Below are 15,369 nucleotides of genomic sequence, written 5' to 3'. Positions count from 1 at the left end.
CTGCCTGTGATATTCACAAAATTATTTTTTTCCATATTCTACAATCTTATTTTTTTAAGTCTCTTTTATGTAAGTAGTCTTAAAAATCATAGAATTTATATAATGTTATAGTAGTTTGAAGATTTGCATAAATTAAATGATTATAATTATAATTTTAAGTATTAATAAGAAAAATTGTTATTTGTTGAAAATAAAGAAACATTTTAAATTTGAATTGTATATTGTTGGCTGCCCTGTTAGTTTTGGCGGGAACTAATGTGTCACGTGGTCACGTTGGTGACGTGAATGGCGAGAGTGAAATGTGAAACTCCGCAAATGTAAAAACAAGATAAGAAGCAGAAAAAGTTAATAATTTTGTTGTTTAAATTCGTTTAAATTAAGTTTATTTTTTAGAAGTAAAGAACGAAACTATAAGGAAAAAAAGTCAGGTATGTTATTGATTTTTTATTAGATTGATAAAAGCAGAATTAGCAGAATTAAATTCGTTACGTTACAAGTAAAGAAACAAACAAAGGCATTAAAGTTTGTTTTGGAATGGTTTTGGAGTTTAGTATTTAGTCTTTTAATGAAATTATTTTTACCGACAACCGAAATCAGTTTTTATTAATTCTATAATCGATCCTTTGCAGTGTTTTCTTAATTCTTTTAATATGAAATCATCTGAAAGTTAAATGTGTATTTATAGGTTAGGTTTTGTCGCCGGTTTCCATGAACAAAAAAAATAGTTTCTTCTGTCTGTCAATATTATTCTTTATTGTCAATAAATTAAATTTATAAAATAATAATAATAGATAATAATAAAAAATAAAACAATAAATTTATTACAGTGTTAATAGAACTTAAAAATATTTTTTACTTCAGGTTCAGATTCAATATTTTCGAAATTCAAACCTATTTACAAAAATAAAAAATGAAATTAACTCTTAAGGCGCTAGCACAGCTCCTACTGCCTGCCTGCCTGCCTGCAGGTTGACATGGTAACACATAGGAGTAAGAGAGTAAGAAAATTCAAATTAAATGTTTTTTCTCTCTCACTCTTATGGCGCCTGCCTGTGCAGGCAGGCAGGCAGTGAGGTGAGAGTGTACCTTTACTTGCAATATTTGCTTCAGAAAATTATAAACCATGGCGGAAAATACGCAGGCGGAATCATATTTCACCAACACTTTGGGAACACAGCAACTTCAAGAGGAAATAAGTGATCAGGATCATATTGAACCTCGACAGGCGAATCTTTTTCTAATAGACACATCGCCTGCTATGTTCGAAACAAGCGGCGATAACGAAGAATCACCTTTCATGAGTAGTATTTTGGTGAGAAATATTAACAAATTTAAAAAACTTACTTAATTAAAAGTTTTAGGTACATACATTTCTTAATACCGTTTTTAAATAAGTAAATTCTGGTGAAAAAAAATTGTTTAAATTTCAAAAAATTTATTTACTTTATTAAAAAAAGACTATTAATTATTTTCAGCTCTATAAAAATAATATGCAAATGCTGTGTGCATTTAATCGAGACGATCAAATGAGTTTAATGCTTTTCGCAACAAACGAATGGGACCAAAATCCAGAAACGAGAAATGTTTTCACAGTTCAAAAATTTCATAAAGTTACCCTTGAAATGCTGAAGGAAATCAAAGGAAAAAGTAAGGGAAATTTATTTAATATCTCATTTTTTTTTTGAAATTTTAATAATTTAAAAATTTGGAACTTTATAATTCAACTAGAAAATATTACGCGTGGAACGTGATATTCAATTTATTATTATTACTATGCAAATTACCAAATTTTTTATTTACAAATTTCAATTTTTGAATAATTTTATAATCAAAATTTAAAAAATACACTTACTAATTTGAATTATTTTTAATGCAATTTTAATTAAATTATTTTCTAAGTAATTTAATTCTTAGAAAACTTTGAATTACTTTTAAAAATTTTAATAAAATTCGTTGCAGGAATTGAATTATTTTCAAAAATAATACAATTCTTCACACGAATTCAATTATTTTCACTATAATTTAAATAATATTCCTTGAAAATGCCATTATTCTTAAAAATTTTATTTTTAAATTATTCGAAAGAATTCTATTATTCAAAAAAATTTTCTTTTTAGAATTTAATTATTTTCAATATATTTTTAATTAAATTTTTTGAAGAAATTTAATTGTTTTAAAAAATGTTTAATGAAATTCTTTCAAAACAATTAAAAAATGTTCAATATTTACTATTTTAATAAAATTTCCCAAAAGAATTCAATAATTTAAAAAAAAATTTGATAAAATTCTTCACAACCATTCAATTATTATCATAAATAATTAAAATTTTTTTAGGAATTTAATTATTTAAAAAATTTTTTTATAAAATTCTTCACAAGAATTCAATTATTTTCAAAAATAATATAATTTTTCACGGGAATTCAATTATTTTCAAGAAAAAAAAATTATTCTCAGAAATTCGATTATTTTTAAAAATTTTAATTAAAAATTGTTGCATGAATTCAATTAATTTCTAAAATATTTTAATAAAGTCTCAGAAACAATTCAATTATTTTTTTATAAATTAGTAAAATTCTTTACAAAAATTCAATTATTTTCTAAAATTTTAATAAAAATCTTTCGAAACATTTCAATTATTTTAGTAAATAAAAAAGTTCTTCAGAGCAATTCAATTATTTTCAAAAATTTAATAAAATTCGTCGCAAGAATTCAATTATTTTTATAAATAATAAAATTGCTGGTAAAAATTCAATTATTTTTAAAAATTTTAGTAAAACTTTTCCCGAGAATTCAATTATTTCAGTAATTAAAAAAATTCTTCAAGAAATTAAATTATTTTCAAAATTTTAATAAAATTCGTCTCAAGAATTCAATTATTTTTAATACAATTTTAATAAAATTCCATGAAAGAATTTAATTTTTTAACAAATTTTTAATAATATTTTTCGGAAAAATGAACATTAATTTTAGAGTTGAAAATATTTAAAAAAGAAAAATTATTATAATAATAAATTTAATTAATTTAGAAAAAAATGAATAATTCAAATAATTCATCAAAATGTGTTTAAAATTTCAGTTGAAAATAATGCGGAATATTTTAATTTACTGAGTTCGCCAACGGAATATCCTCTGCACGATGCTCTCTGGCATGCGGCACAGGCATTTTCAGCCGTGAGGACAGTTGTAATTTCTCGTAAAATAATTCTTTTAACATGTCAAGACAATCCCTATGCAGACAATCAAGGGGAGTGTAACAGAATTAGAGCAAGAGTTGCGACATTCAAAAATCTTGGAATTGATTTTCGAGTAATTGGCTTAAAAAATGGATTCAATCATATATCGTTTTACAAAGATCTTGAAATAATTTCCAGTGGAATGAATTCACAAATTTATAAACCACTTCAACTTAATGATCTTGAGGCGGAAATTCAATTTCCCTCGAGAACAATATCGAATATTTCTTGGATGTTTAGCCAAGATGTCGTTGTTCCAGTTTCTATTTATACAATTTCAACGTAAGTTCCTTTTTTCAATTTTCATTAGTTTTGAAAAAATTTCATTCAATTTTGTACATTTTTATTTTATTTTTCAAGTTTTTGTTTTATATTTTCAATTATTGTACATCTAACTTCAAACTGAACAGAAAACCGGAATAAAACAAAGAAGAAGAAGAATAAAATTATTTCGGTTTATATTTTCAGAGAGACCAAATTTCCGGATCAGGTTTATTGTAATAAAGAAAACAATGAAATTTTGAAAGGTTCTACAGTGTTTAAAAAAACAAATGAAGAATTTGTAGATGATTCTGATGATGAGGGAAATGTAAGTAGAGGAAAAGAGATTGAAAAATGTAATTAAAATAATTATTGAATGTGAATTTTTTTCTCGATTGCATAAAATAAGGAAGTGGCGTTTGATTCCAAAATTGTCGCTCCTGGTGGATTGGCAAAATTTCAAGAGCACGGAGGTAGAAAAATTGTAGCTGACTCGAAGGAATTGAATTCGATGTTCAATCATTTTACGAAGGGAATTGAAACACTTTGCTTCAAGCCCATTGAATGCGATCCCATGTATCACGTGGAGGGTCCGAAATTTCTCACTATCGGCAAAACAGAAGCAAGCGAATGTAAGTTAAGTTTTTTTTTTAGTAAATAATTATTTTTTCTCTAATTTGTATATTTTTGCCGTAACTTGAAAATCTTACGATTTAGCAATTTAATTAATAATAATCGTATAATTTCAGCGCAGAAACAAATTTTCGACACTTTGGTTGATAGATGCGTGGCTAGAGAATTGATGATTGTCACTCGTGTTACTGCTAGAATACATTCGACCCCGAGTTTATATTATTTATATCCAGATGCGGGGAAAGGTGGCTTTTATATGTACAAAATGGCTTATGAAGGTGAATTCGGAATGAAATTTTCCACCGTTAAAAGTAAACTTTTAACTCTTAAGTGTATCGAATTTATATTTCGATAACAAATTAAAATTCATAAAGGAATTTTTTACCTTTAAAAGTGTTTTACTTTTAAGTGAACATTTCAAAGTTTAATTTCGATAAAAAATCAAAATTCGAAAAGAGATTTCTATTAAATTAAATTATATTTCTTGTACATTGCAGATCATGTTCGTAATTTAGATAAACCTCTATCAACTTGGATTTACAAAGACGATTGGCCACATTATCCGGATGAAGGCGCGACGGACATTTTCGAGAAAATCGTCAAGAAGACGAGAATAAAGTACGATCCGAAGTTGTTCAGGAATCCGAGACTTGAAACTTTAGTGGCAAATATCGAAGCTTTGGCTTTGGAGTTGAATGAAGTGTCCATACCTCCTGATTCCACACGTAAGAAAAAGAAATTGAGATTCTATTTTATTTTTTGCAAAAATTTAATTATTTTCACGAATAATATAATTTTTCACCAGAATTCAACTATTTAAAAAGATTTTTATTAATTTCTTTCCCAAGATGAAATTATTTTCATAAATAGTAAACTATTTGTAAAAATAATAATAATACATTGCAAAATTTCAATTATTTTCAAAAAATTTTAATTCTTTCAAGGAATTCACTTAAAATTGTATAGAAAATAATTTAATTGTTATAAAGAATTGTATACAAAATTTTAAGATATACGCAGGAAAAAGTATTTATCAAAAATTTAAAAGATTCACTTATTAAGTACAAATATCTTCAAAAATTTAAATTCTTCGCAAGAATTCAATTATTTTTTTAAAAATAATAACATTCTTCGGAAGAATTCAATTATTTTTATAAAGAGTAAAATTTTTGTCAAAAATTCTATTATTTTCAACTGAATTTTAATAAAATTTCACGAAACAATTCGATTATTTTCTAAAATTTTATAACTCTTTCAAAATAATTAAATTATTTCCTTAATTAGTAAAATCTTTGCAAAAATTCAATTACATATTTTCTATCAAATTTCATGAAAGAATTAAATTTTTTCTTAAATAACTTTAAAATTCTTCAAAAGTAATAAACTATTTTCTAAAATTTTAATAAATCTTCCGAAACAATTCAATTTAACGAAATTATTCAAGTTTTGAATAATTGAATTTATAAATCAGTGAAAGATCAGAAAAATACAAAATAAAATTTTTGTGACAACACATAATTAAATAAACGACTTCTGTTTGATTAGTTCCATCGAAAAAACTTGAGCAGCGACTCGAGGAAATATTGCCCGAATATAGGAGATATTTCTCAGATGATGACTGCGAAGTACCTGCAAAGAGAATGAGACTCATGGATGATGCGGTCATACTCGATCATATACGAGATAGAACTGTAATATATATTTTTTTCATTCTAATTCTAATTAGAATAAATACTAATTTAAATTCTAATATTATTCTAAATCCAAGTCACAAAATATGTGACACGTTCAACAAAAAAAAAAAAGGAATCTCAGAAGCAAACGAATCGTCGGTTATTCTTAGTTGTGAATAATTTATTATTAGAAAATATTTATAATTTTATTTTCTGTAGTAAAAATACAGAAAGAGAATGAATTTTTGTTCTAAAAATTATTGTTCAAGTCTTCGTTAGATTCAAAATAGTCAAAAGAAACTAATTTTAGTTTTAAATAATTAAATAGAAACTTTTAAGTCAGGTAAAAGTAACACAAAAATATTAAATCTTTTGCTTCTTACCTTTTTTTTGAGAGCGCGTCACAAATATTTTTCATTCATTTATTTAATTTATTTAATATAAACAAAATTATAATTTTTACCTTTAATTTAAAATTTTTTTTAAATTTAAAACACATTTTTCAGGTGAATAAATTAACAGTTGCAGCATTAAAAGAATTCTTGGTGCACAAAAACGTTCCAGTCGGCAATGCAAAAAAAGCCGAGTTGGTGGATAAAGTTTACCAGTTCCATCAAAATCGTTAAAAGTTAAAAAAAAAGTTACTTACTTTGATTCAAATAAAAATTTACCCGTTTCCTTTTTCAGTGTTTAATCTGCTTTTACTTTCAACAGATTTTCCTTATAATTATAATTTTTCGAAAAATTTATTTTTGAAAAAAACCATTTGATGTGTGTACAGATTTAAATCGTATAAATAAAATATTCACGAAGTTCTATTTTTTCTATGAAAAAATGGTTTTCAATTTGAATTTTCCCGCTCTTAGTTCGATATATTCGATTCGATATTCGATATATTTCAGTTGAAAAAGCGCAAGAAGAGAAGTAGCAGTGATGTTCCATGTTGTAATCCGTTTAAATTATTTAAAATTTTCCGTGTTTTTTGTTATTATTTACTGTTTATTTTTTTATTTTCTTTATTTTGATTATTTTCGTTACAATTATAAAGTGAAGAGAAAAGTGATCGATAGAGAGAAATGCTTTATTTTCTCATCTAAAAAACGTGTGTTTTTGTCGTTTTTTTTCACCGGTTACGAAGTGTTTTTCTATTCTCAGACCACGTTTATCGCCTGAGAATTTTAGTATTGTTTATATTTTGTATTTACCATGTGTGACAGAGTTGAACAATCTAAATATGAAGGTAATTGAATTATTTGTTAAAAATACAAAAGATAACCTATAATTTTTCTTTTTGACACATTTTCAAAACGTGATTGTGATTCATTCTTCGTCTGTTATTATGTTTCGTATTTTTATATTTATTTTTATTCGTATCATAATTTTTTTCTCTTTTTAATTTTAAATGATTTAAAAATTAAAACAAATTGAATTTAATTTTAAACTTTATTTTCTTTCATTTTTTTAAAATTCTCTTTCACTTTCTTTACATTCTTTCTCTATAATGTTCTTTAACAACTGAAATATTTTGTAACTACATTTATTATAATTTATTAAAATACTTGAAATATAGAAGATTTATATTTATTAAAATACTTGAAATTTACAAGATTTATATTCATTAAAATAATTTAAACTTTTTTAATAATTTTTCTTCATACATATTTTCATCTCTAAAATTAATGTATTGGAAATCATTGAATTCTTGCAAAGAATTTTATGTAAAAATTTAATTCCATCAAAGAATTTTATTACCTATTTATAAAAATAATTCAATTCTCGCGAAGGATTTTATTAAAATTTCTAGAAAATAATTAAATTCTTCTCAGAATTTTATTACAATTTTCTAAAAATGTCTGTTAATAATTGTAATTAAATATTTTATTTTTGAAGTTTATTAAAATTGTATTGATTATAATTAAAACATTAAATAAATAAATATTAAATATTAAAATTGTATTAACTACAGTTAATTGAAAAAAATTTGTTTTAACACAATTATTTCCGCAGTGTTGCAAAAAAACATTTTTTCAAAATGTATTTCAACTCGGTCGTCTCGTGTTTCTTCGTCTTCTTCAAATTCGACATTAGATGAAGAGGTATCAATATCAGCTGTAATTGAATATTTATACCAAAGTTATGGTGACAAATATCAGTGAGTTTTTTTTTATAAAAAATCAAGTGCTTCTTTCCTTCTTTATTTATTTTTAAGTTTTTAATAATTTAAATAATTTTCTCTTTACAGAAAGCAATTTTTTGAGGATATTCGTAAGTCCCTATTAAGAATTGCTCCAAACGGCCACATAAATTGGCCGTTATTTAAAGAAGGTTCACGCCTTTGGATTTCTAGTCTTCAAGCCTGTAAAAAGCAGGATGGAAATAATAATATTCAAAGTCACGAGTAAGTTGTAAATTATATATTTTTTCATCACTATTTTTATATTTCTATTTTTAAATGTAATTTTTATTCTAAATTGTTTGAAATTCAATTATTTTAAATATTTAGTATTTTAATCAAATTATCCAAAAGAATTCAATTATTTAAAATTACTTATTTATTTTTAAAATTCAATTATTTTTATTAATTTTAAAATTCATCGCAGCTTTTCAATTATTTTCAAAAATTCTAATCAAATTCGTAGCAAGAATTCAATTATATTAATTTATAAATAATAAAAGAATTAAAAATTATATACATTTTTTTTGCAAAAATTCAATTATTTTCATAAATAACTAAATCCTTTAGAAAAATTCAATTATTATCATAAATTATAAAATTTCTGACAAGAATTCAATTCTTTTTAAAAATAGAAAAATAGTTTTCTGAAATTGAATTATTTTCAAAAATGTTTTTAAATTTCTCGTCAAGAAATCAATTATCTTTATAAATAGCAAAATTCTTCGGAGGATTTTAATTATTTAAAAAAATTTTAATAAAATACTTGCTATAAATTTAATTATTTTCAACAAATTTTTGCTCAATTATTTTCAAAAATAATACATTTTTTCACGGAATTTCAATTATTTAAAAAAAAAAATAATGTAATTCGTCGTAAGAATTCAATTATTTTCATAAATTATTTAATTATTTAGAATAATTCAGTTACTTTCATAAATAATTTAATTCTTCGGAAGAATTCAATTATTTATGAAAATAATTTAATTCTTTGGAAAAATTCAATTATTTTCAAAATTTTTAATGAAATTTGTTAGAAGAATTCAATATTATTTTCAAAAAATTTTGATAATATTTTCTTATTAAAATTTAATTATTTAAAAAAAATGTAATTAAATTCTTTAGAAGAATTGAATAAATTTCAGTAAAATTTTAATTAAATTCGTGAAAAGAAATTAATTATTTTCAAAAGTTGTTAATAAAATTCTTCGTAAAAATTCAATTATTTTCAGTAGAATTTTAAAGAAATTCCTTTTAAGTATTTAAATTTTCTTCGAAGCTATTTTATTTTGTTTTACAATTTCATTTGAATTTTTACAAATTTTATTATTTTCATAATTTATTATAATAAAATTCTTCTGAGAAATTCAATTATTTTTCAAAATTTTGATAAAATTCTCTATAAGAATTCAATTTTAAAAAGAAATCAATCACTAATAAATTATTTATTTTTTGTTTGTAAATAATTGAATTCTCGTAAAACTTTTTAATCAGAATTAATTTAAAAGTGAATTTCAGTTAATAATTGCAATTAAAATTTTTTCAATTTAGTTAAATTTCCGTAAATAATTCAAAAATAGGATTAAATTTAATTTTTAATTTAATTCAAAATTATTTAGGAATTTTGTCAAATTTAATTGAAATAAGTTTGATATTTAAAAGAATTTTATTTTGAAGGTATTTATTTTTAAAAATTATTTTGAATTTCGTCATTTCGATGAATTTTGAATCAAAATTTAGAAAATAATTGAATTTCGCAAAAATTTACAATTGAAGTTACTTGCAGGCTAAAAAATATCATTTTAAGTAAATATTTTTGAAGAAAATAAGGAAACAGCCAGGGAAACAAAATACAGAAAGAGAATTAATGTCAATTTTGTAAATCGTCTAAATCGAATTTTTTTAGTCGTCAGAATTTAATTTTTCGATAACTGCTTTTTTTACTATTTTCTTCCAGTCTTAAAGCTACTTTAATTTTAAAATTAAATTTAATAATAATAACAACGAATTATTAATCGTCATTATTATTAAATTTAATTTCTAAATTAAAGTAGCTTTAAGATTGGAAAAAAATAAAATTTAATAATAATTTTTTATTATTATTAAATTTAATTTCTAAATTAAAGTAGTTTTAATAATAGCGAGTTTAATCTTTTTGCTCCTTTTTTTCAAAATTAATTCTCAATTACGAAGCCTTGCGAGTGGTTTAAATAATTTACCTGGTAAAAGCACGTGAATATAGTGAATTATTTAGAAAATGATAATTTTTATTAGAAAATTACCAGTTTATTTAGCAATCACTTGATAGAGAGAAAAGAGCAGTTGCAGTTTGTTGATATATCGTCGTCGCACAAGGTGTATTGTAGCGCGACTCTAGCTTAGACCGATAAGCCTTGTTCGTTTGTTAATATTGTTAGTTCGGTTAGTTCGGTACACACACACGTTGGTGAAAAAGAGTTTATTACTTTTAAAGTTCATCGAAAATTTTTTCAACGTTATAATAAAATATTTATCTGTGAATTTATATTTTAAATTAAATCCAATTTTCTCCTTCTCAGTGTGTTTTCGTCGTATTAACTATTTTTAGTTTCCACAATGTCTTTGGAGAAGAAGAAAAAAATCCAATAATTAATTTCTTGGAGAAAAAAAAATTTTAATATTGTCATTGTTCGTTTTTTTTCGTGTGTGTGACTATTTTGTGAATGCAGCGCTTATATTTTGTGATTAGACTGATATTGCCACTCACTCGAGGCAGAACAGGTGGTTAATATACAGGGTGCTCGAAAATTTGTTCATTGACATTTATTTAGATGTTTATAAATTATTTAATTTCAATAATTATCAATTTCAAATTTTGAATATTGAAACTATTTCTGTAAATTTATTTCAAATTCTGAATATTGAAACTGTTTCTGTAAATCTATTTCAAGTTTTGAAACTATTTCTGTAAAACGATTTCAAATTTTGAAAGTATTTCTGTAAATCGAATTCAAATTTTGAATATTAAAACTATTTCTGTAAATCGTTTTCAAATTTTGAATATTGAAACTATTTCTACAAATCTATTGGAAATTATGAATATTGAAACTATTTATGAATCTTTTTCAATATTTTAAATGGAAATGGAAATTTATTATTGAAATGGATAATTTAATTGTTATTTTTTCTGTCTCGTCACGATAATCTTCGTGACGAGAAAGAAAAACTAACAATTAAATTATCCAATTTTATTCAGTCTTCTAAAGAATTGTTTAAAATTATGAACTTGCAGAAATGTTGTCAATTTTTTTTCACTTTTGTTTTTGAACGAAAAGAGAATTTTGTAAAGTCTGTTAATTTTTTAATTTTCTAAAATTAATCCCAGGACATTTTCAATAGATTTTCGGTTTCGATTGACAGATCTCTTTCTCAAAATGAAATTTTTTGTTATCAATTAATAAGAAATGAATGAGTGGTTAATAATTAATCTTCTAAATAGAAATTCCATTTTTGAATACATTTTTTTGTTAAATTAATAATTATAGTCATTGATAATTAATTCATTTCTTAATTAATTTTCTTAATAGAAATTTTATTTTTGAATCCTTTTTTATTAAATTAGTAATTAATTTCCTAATTTTCTAAATAGAAATTCGATTTTCGAATTTATTTTTTCATTATTTGGAATTTATCAGATTTAGTATTTTTTTTCCTTTAATGTGGAATTTTTAATTCGAAAACAAAGCAAAAGTCCATTGACGCATAAAATAATAACGTTCACTGCATAAAAAAAAATGAGGAAAAGTAATGTTTTTGAAGAAAAAAAAAACAATTATTTTAATTCTAGTTTGTTACGTTATTGCTACTTACTCTACTTATTTTCATTTCACCGACTTCTCATTATATAACTTGTGAATATTATCGAGTTTCGTTTGAAACGTATATTGATATTTATAAAAAAAATTTTAAATATTCTATACTTGAACTTGAAAGTAGATTTTGCCTCTAATCTTTTTTTTTAATAATAAATCTATCGAGAAATAATTTTTTTATCCCTCGAGAAATAGAATTTAATTATTGTCAACTTTTCGAACTAATTGAAATAAATTGAATTAATTTGAAGTAATTAAAAAAAATGATTTACGCAAAAATCGGGAAAAAAAATTTAACTTTGCAATTGCAGTTTTCAATTTTTGCGTAAATCATTTTTTTTCACATCATTGCAAAATAAACAGTAATACCTATATTATTTTTTATTAATTTATTATTTATTATATTACTTACTAATAAAAAGTAATATTTATTATACAAATATAATTACAGAATATGAATAAAATGAGTTTTTTAATTTTTTTTCAGAAATAAAGAGAATATGTATCGTTACGTATCCGAGTGGCACAGTGATGATTTAATGAAAGATTCAATTTCATCTGGTGAAGAATCAAAAAGTATTCCAAACGAAATCGACAGTGAAAAGGAAATAAGTCCAGTTCGTCAGTCTTCATTACGTGAGATTAATTTTTAAATTATTTTCTTTAATTTCCAAATTTCTTCGTTAAAATAATTTTTAGTTTCTTTTCTAATAGAAAATTTTTAAGTTCTTTCAAAAAATTCTTCTGCGCGCCGTGCACACAATTTATTTTGTTTGTCTGGCAGAGAATTTCAGTCTCTACTGAAATGTAAAACATCTCTCCGATTATTATTGTCCTTTTCTACTTGAAAAGCTAGTGTGTCAGATAAACTTCTGTTGGTTCTCGGAAACAACTTCTTTTTTTACCTTTTTTTTTCTTTTATTTCACTTTTAAACATTATGTCCGAACAAAACACTGAAATTTACATTTATTCATTGTTATTTGTCTATTTTGCTTTCAATTCAAATTATATAAATAATATTTAAGTTGAATTTATGTTTTTTTGGGAAAATTTTATACTTTTTTTTTATTTCTCGAAAAATTTCTTTTACAATTTTTTCAGTTCACAAAAACTTTCTTTTCTAATTTTTTCATTTCACAAAAATTTTTTTTTCTATTTTATTCTACTTCATAGAAAAGTACTTTTCTAATTTTTTTTATTTCACACAAAATTTCCCTTGCATCTTTTTTTTACAAAAATTGTTTTTAACAATTTTTTTTCTATTTTGTAGAAAATTTCCTTTGCAACTTTTTTATTTCACAAAAATTGTCTTTTAGAATTTTTTTTTCTATTTTGTAAGAAATTTCCCTTGTAACTTTTTTTATTTCACGAAAATGTCGTTTTCATTTCATAAAAAATTTCGGTCATAATTTCATTACATTAACAAATGGAAACATTAATTATTATATATTTTTTACTATTGGAATTTTCCAATTCAGCAAAAATTGTCTCTTTCTTTATCAACAATATTGTATTGTATTTCTAAATATCAGTTGCGTACATAAATAACTTTGAAATTCGCCTTATTGCATTTATCGTAATTATAATTTTTTCTACAATTAACCATTGTTTTCCTGTATTTTCAGCGTTTATCAATGTTGTCAACGTCTCGAGTTACAGTCCAGACAGCAATAGCACTCGAGGGTAAAAATTCAATTTTATCCAAATTTTAATTGTCATAATTAACATTTTTCTCCACTTTTATACTAAAAAGAACAATTTTTGAACTTAATTGAATTTTATTATTTATTTTATTATTAAACAATTTAATATTAGTTTAACAGACAGAAGCGCAAATTCGGAAATTGAAATGGGATATGATGCAGCGATTGATTTGCGACTGCGAATTCGAAAGTTTGATGAGGAGAATGCGTCTCTCAGAGAAGAGATTCTTCGTATTGAGGATGTTAACATTACTCAACATAAGCAAATTAATTCCATTAATCGTAAATTGTAAGTATTTTGTAATTTTTTATTCAAATTCACTATAATTGAAATATTAAAAATAATATGTCAGAACTTAAATAGTTGATTTTTTTCTAAAGAGAATCACTGACAATTAAAAACAAAAATCTACAAAAGGAACTCGATGAGCAGAAGGAGCTTCTCAGCGAGGCTGAAGAACGGGAAAAATGTAGCAAGCTGGAATTGCAAAAGACTCTCAAAGAAAATGCAATTTTGAAAAATGAACTCGAATCCCTTCAAAAGCACGTGAGTAAATAAAAATAAAAAATAATTATTTCAATTTTAATTCGTCTTTATTTCAATTTTAATTCGATTTTATTTCAAATTTATTTCAATTTTAATTCGATTTTATTTCAATTTTAATTCGACTTTATTTCACATTTATTTCAATTTTAATTCGACTTTATTTCAATTTTATTTCAATTTTAATTCGACTTTATTTCAATTTTATTTCAATTTTAATTCGACTTTTTATTTCAATTTTATTTCTCTATCGTTTTTATTTTTCTATTAAAATTTTCCTTTTTCTTAATTCCTAATGTTTGATTAATAAAAAAAATTAATAAAATTATTAAAATGTTAGGAAAAACGAATTCTTTATTTAAATATGATTTTTTCTTTTTTTCAGAATGAAAGTATAAATGCCCTAAAGAATCAAGTTGCACATATTTTACAAGAGAAAAAGAAATTTCAAAAACAATATGATGAATGTGAAAAAGCCTTCAACGATAAATGCGTAGAATGCGACTCGTTGAAAGACACAATCGTCGAATTGGAAGATTCACACGTCAACTGTCGAGAGAACTATGAAACTTCAGTTCAAGTAAATTTCATTTTTCTGATTATGAAACTAGGCCTCGGATAATTTATAACTTTTTCGACTTTTTTTCACTATTTTCAAAAACTGCGACTTCAAAAATTACCACTTTTTCGATTTTTCTTCCAAATATTGCAATAAAATACTTTTTTTAGTATAAACTGCAAATTATTTCGATTTTTATAGTGTGAAAAGTATAACTATAGACAAATCTTTTAAAAATTATTTTTTGAATCATTTTTCTAATTAAATTTTCAAAGTTTTCGAATTTTAATTTTCGAATTAAACAAATTTTGAATAATTGAAATTTTGTTAAATTTAATTAAAAAATAATAATTGATTTTTTTCAAGTATTTTATCACAATTTTTGAGGAACAACTTTTGAAGAATTTTAATTGCAAAGTTTGAAAATAATTGAATTCTCGAAAATTTTAATGAAAAATCTGAGGGCTATAAATATCCTATTAATTAAAAATTGTTTAAAAAAATTGAAATGTTTGCTTGAAATATTTTAATTTAGTTGGAATTTTTTTGAATTTTCAAGTCTAAAAATAAATATTAATTTTTCCAGTATTTACGAGAAAAGAATCAAGAATTATTGAATCAGAATTTAGAGCTGCAGATGAAGAGTAACAATAGTGGATCGGGACAGGTAAACTACAATTTATTGCTCTTAAATATTTATTTATTTATTTACTCATAAATTGTATTTTATTTTATTTA

At 23.0% G+C, this 15,369-nt stretch overlaps 2 protein-coding genes across 8 annotated transcripts in view; both read left to right on the top strand.

Moving 5' to 3' along the window:
- Positions 1 to 270: 270 nt before the first annotated feature.
- LOC122505654 (X-ray repair cross-complementing protein 6) lies at positions 271 to 6,494 on the top strand. Its single transcript, XM_043617424.1, has 10 exons — positions 271 to 428; positions 1,111 to 1,312; positions 1,476 to 1,647; positions 3,077 to 3,515; positions 3,702 to 3,822; positions 3,904 to 4,126; positions 4,244 to 4,405; positions 4,625 to 4,852; positions 5,673 to 5,818; positions 6,307 to 6,494. Exons 2-10 carry the CDS (start codon positions 1,124 to 1,126, stop codon positions 6,424 to 6,426), a joined length of 1,800 nt encoding a protein of 599 aa, XP_043473359.1. The 5' UTR covers positions 271 to 428; positions 1,111 to 1,123; the 3' UTR covers positions 6,427 to 6,494.
- Positions 6,495 to 6,703: 209 nt separating this feature from the next.
- Positions 6,704 to 15,369, top strand: part of LOC122505651 (centromere-associated protein E-like) — a 35,627-nt gene continuing 26,961 nt past the window's right edge. For 6 of the 7 annotated variants that reach the window (XR_006301931.1, XM_043617420.1, XM_043617418.1 and 3 more), the window contains exons 1-9: positions 6,705 to 7,040; positions 7,808 to 7,952; positions 8,043 to 8,198; positions 12,312 to 12,460; positions 13,451 to 13,508; positions 13,641 to 13,817; positions 13,910 to 14,075; positions 14,458 to 14,652; positions 15,218 to 15,298. Coding sequence is in view for 6 of the 7 variants with exons in the window: in XM_043617420.1 (XP_043473355.1) it covers positions 7,007 to 7,040; positions 7,808 to 7,952; positions 8,043 to 8,198; positions 12,312 to 12,460; positions 13,451 to 13,508; positions 13,641 to 13,817; positions 13,910 to 14,075; positions 14,458 to 14,652; positions 15,218 to 15,298 (1,161 nt within the window). In the remaining variant the exon portion in view is untranslated. Of the gene's footprint in view, positions 7,041 to 7,807; positions 7,953 to 8,042; positions 8,199 to 12,311; positions 12,461 to 13,450; positions 13,509 to 13,640; positions 13,818 to 13,909; positions 14,076 to 14,457; positions 14,653 to 15,217; positions 15,299 to 15,369 lie in introns of all 7 variants that reach the window. The other variant, XM_043617419.1, reaches the window with a different exon arrangement.

This window comes from Leptopilina heterotoma, unplaced genomic scaffold (genome assembly GCF_015476425.1).
Source record: "Leptopilina heterotoma isolate Lh14 unplaced genomic scaffold, ASM1547642v1 Lhet_361, whole genome shotgun sequence".
NCBI lineage: Eukaryota > Metazoa > Arthropoda > Insecta > Hymenoptera > Figitidae > Leptopilina > Leptopilina heterotoma.
Note: the sequence above shows the minus strand (reverse complement) of the source record. Positions and strands in the feature narration are given on the sequence as shown.

What these genes read in the sequence shown, in the direction of transcription:
- LOC122505654 (XM_043617424.1), top strand. Translation starts at nt 1,124, where the DNA reads ATGGCGGAAAATACGCAGGCGGAATCATATTTCACCAACACTTTGGGA. An exon ending in CAAAACAGAAGCAAGCGAAT is followed by an intron (nt 4,127 to 4,243) that starts GTAAGTTAAGTT and finishes GTATAATTTCAG; the next exon opens with CGCAGAAACAAATTTTCGAC. An exon ending in ATCATATACGAGATAGAACT is followed by an intron (nt 5,819 to 6,306) that starts GTAATATATATT and finishes CACATTTTTCAG; the next exon opens with GTGAATAAATTAACAGTTGC.